General features: G+C 54.9%; 1 protein-coding gene across 1 annotated transcript; it reads right to left on the minus strand.

The window, feature by feature from the left end:
* Positions 1–304: 304 nt before the first annotated feature.
* USB1 (U6 snRNA biogenesis 1) lies at positions 305–3707 on the minus strand (the record flags this gene model as incomplete). Its single annotated transcript, XM_010288802.1, has 5 exons — positions 305–483; positions 778–861; positions 1736–1841; positions 3018–3071; positions 3589–3707. Coding segments are annotated over 5 exons (468 nt in total), but the record flags the coding sequence as incomplete, so codon positions are not given.
* Between the last annotated feature and the right edge of the window lie 3 nt (positions 3708–3710).

A 3710-nucleotide genomic window follows, 5' to 3' on the forward strand; every position in this document is an offset into this window, starting at 1 on the left:
CTTTAGCAACAGCTTCCCACGCTACCTTCTTCCTCCTTCCCATAAGGCATCTATGGCTTTTATAGAGATTTTTTTTCTGTTTTTAAAAAAAAAAAATCAGCAGAATTAGTGACCGTGGGACGGCTGAAACCGCCGGTGCTGACTGCAGCACATACAGCAGCAAGGATGAAATCTGCTACAAACACACATTTCTTCAGCCAGCAACTCAAACTTGGAAGTAGCCCGACTTGAGGCCATAAACACCCCAGACACGCTGAGCAGGCAAGAAGAGCGTGGGAGGTGCGTGACAGCCTGCATCACTCAGAGCTGCGCTGCAGAACGGTCCTTGGTTGAACTTCAGGGTCTTGGAGGCTCTGAAATGCACAGCCCCACCGGACCCTACCTCAAGGGGAAGGAGAAGTACTTGTTCCCAGACTTGCAGCGGATTTGCTCCCATTGGACACGCAGCAGGAGCGCCGAGTCCTCAAACCCGTCCACGATGTCCTGGAAAACAGATTGCAGGAGTCAGTACCAGGCGGGCAGATCTGCCAGAAGACAGAGTCGGCAGCTCCCTCTCTGAACCAAGTCAGAGATGAGGCTGTTTGTGGCTGGAAGCCTCTGACTTCCCTCTGGAGGGTGATTTAACTCATGCTCCCCCCAAAAGCTGCTCTTCTTTCAACCCAGTGAAGTTTGTCTTGCTCAGTGAAGAGAATTTCCCACTCTCTGCCCTCAGCAGGGAGACATGGCTGGACACCAGCTCTGCTCTTCCCCGGCTCTCCACGCTGCGCGGGGACGCACCTGGAGCTCCCGCAGACACTGCCCTTCCAGCCTGCCCGACAGGTCCCCAACACACCAGGCCAAGCTGATATGGAACGATGGGTCCTGAAGACAAAACAGGGATCAGATCGTGAGGGCTAAAGGAAGCTTTGTTCAACGCACACAGCCGCAGTGGGAGATCTGGTGTGATGCTGCCCTGCCTGGGATCGGCAGAGGCAGGAGGATCCCAAAGCTGGGAGCCCCCTCTGCCAGCTCAACAGTTCCAAAGCCGATATGGACAATGCAGGAGGTGAGAGGACTCCTGGGCTCCCCACCCCAGTCTTTTCGGACCAGTGGGCAAGGCTGCCTGGTTCCCAGCCTCCCTGTGGTCAACTCTGCCGCCGCTTTTCCAGCCGCACGGAAAACCTCTCACGGACAGTCCTGGAGCAGGTACGTGGGTCACGTCTGAATAACCCACAAGAGCCCCCTGCTCAGTTCTGGAGACACAGAAATCAGGGTTTGGCCCTTCAAAATCCAAAACCTGTCCCCAAACCTAGTACCAAGCAACGAGGCTGGACCGATGCTCCAAGAAACTACCCGAGGATGAGGCACAAGCATCGCCCCGAGTCCCACAGTGCTCACCCTAAGCCCATTCTATCCTAGGGCAACCCTGCTTCCGTGCACAGCAGGGCGGTGACCGTGACGTATGGTCCAGCCCTTCACCCTGGAAAGCTGATTCTCACGAGGCCACCAGACAGTTAACATCCTTACTCTCCTGCACAAGATGCGATACAGAAGTCATAGACTTGTGCTAGTCCCGTTCTCAGCAAGATCGTGTTCAGGGTGTTAGGTTTAAGCATCGCTGACCAGCCCAGAGGAGACCATCTCAGAGTCTAACCTCCCCACTCCTGTTTATTCGGGGTGACCATTTCGTGGGCCTCTCACAAGGAATCAGCTGGCATCTCTGGACAGGCTGGGAAGTAAGTGGGAGACACCTCACCTTGTAGAACGTGGGAAGGTCAAATTCCTCCAGAACCCTGTCCACCTCTGAGACCAGCTCCAGCAGTTGGAAATGCCCGGCGGAGACCTCCAAGCCAATAAAAGTCCTAAAGAAAGACAAAGAGAGACAGCAAGCACCCTTCCGTGCCGCAGAAAGCACAGCTGTAAACATCCTTAGCCCAGCGTTCCTACCAGGCAAATCCCCTACCCCCTAACAACAGATAATTTGAGGAATGCCAGGCTTAATCATTCAAGGATGCTAACCATATTCTGAAAAACAGAAATAAACATGTGGTAGCAGGGAGAGGCAGGACTGGATGATATACCACAGAGGTTTACTAGATAAACTCAGCACCTTTTGGGACATGAAAACTCGTTTTCCAGGTAAAGGATGCACCCGATGGGTATTTCAGCAGAGCGCGTGCCGCTGCAGGAGCTGCACTCAAAAAGCGGAAGTTGCCGGAGGGGTTTTGTGGTGGGAGAGGAAGCGGGGAACGGGAAGTACCAAGCTGGAGAGACGTGACAAGGAGATACCTCCTCAAGGACTGTCTGGGATGATGCTTTCTAGAATCCAGGAGGGGAGGGGAAGACTTAAGTCTCACCTAGGATCTGCTTCGTCCCGCCCATGACTATTGTGGGCTGACATTCCCGCTAGATTCATCAACTTCTCACAATTTTAATCACCTTTGCTTTGACATTTAAACTACTTAATTGTGTTCAACTGGAATCAGGCTTCTGAGCTGACACCCAGGAGAATTAGCACCATCTAAGCTGTTTCTCTCCAGCTCTTGGAAGACCTGCACTACAATTTCACGACCGGCACTGCTGCCAAAAGAGGCGGCCCCCCACTCCGCTCGCCCCAGGCTGCTGCAAAGCCGCAGAACGAACCAGATGGGAGACAGCAGTGAACGCAGCTGCCTCCTTTAGCTGCTGTGAAACCATAGCATGACTCTAACCCCAGCAGAAAGCCCTGCCTCAGGTCACGTTGTGCACAGATCTCTCCTCTTCAGAAGACTGAAATCCTGCAGCCTGAGGTTCACCCACTACTAAAATGAGACCAATGGCTTGCAGAGAATCAGCACTGAAGCTAAAAATTTGTGCAAGTGGCTGGGGAAAGGTGTGAAGCCTCTAGAGACAAGGTGATCGCGTGCTGCTCCGTCGCACCGCTCTGTCACACGGCTCAGCCCGGTCACTGTGGGACAGGCAGGGTGACGCTTCCCATCCACCCAGCCCCTTGCCCAGCCTCCTCCCCAGGCAGGCAGGCTGCCCGGCTGCTTGCTCACCTGGTTTTATTCTGGTTGGTGTAAACCTTCACTTGGTCAGCCACGCAGAAGAACCTGAAATAAGAAAGATCCTATTTCAGCTCACGGGAAAAAAAAACCAAGAAAAATAAAACCAGAAGATGAGGAGGGGACAGGGTTTCTACCAAGCTGTGGAAAGATAAAGGCAAATGCATGCCACAATTGCACCAAATTAGTGCAACCAGAGCCCTTCTGGGCTCAAATTAATCCATTCCTCCCCCCCGGTTTCCAGCCCTCTGAAGCCCGGACGGCGACAGAAGCCCTGAAGCAGCTGGTGCTCAGCAGGCGCCTGAGCCAGATGTAAGCAATGAAACCACCGGTGGTTTATGGGATGGCACAGCTCCGGCCTCGTCCTTGAAAGCCGAGACCCGACTTGTCTGGTGCCGGACCCCGAGGCAGAGCGGGAAGCTCCCCAAGGCTCAGCACCAGCTGAGCACCCACGGTGCAGCACCAGCTCCCAGAGACGATCAGGGGTGCGGACGCTGGTGCAACTCCGAGCCGAGGGAGAGGGAAGGGTGTGCGGAGCGCTCTCCCGGGGCTCCGCCGTCCCCACCTGTCGAAGGAGGCCAGGCGCTCCCGGAGGCGGCGGACGAAGGGGTCTATCCAGTGGTAGCGCAGCACCACGCACTGCGAGAGGCTGAGGTGGAACTCCTCCATGGCAGCCAGCGAGGAGAC

This window comes from Phaethon lepturus, unplaced genomic scaffold (assembly GCF_000687285.1).
Source record: "Phaethon lepturus isolate BGI_N335 unplaced genomic scaffold, ASM68728v1 Scaffold44556, whole genome shotgun sequence".
Classification (NCBI taxonomy): Eukaryota; Metazoa; Chordata; class Aves; order Phaethontiformes; family Phaethontidae; genus Phaethon; species Phaethon lepturus.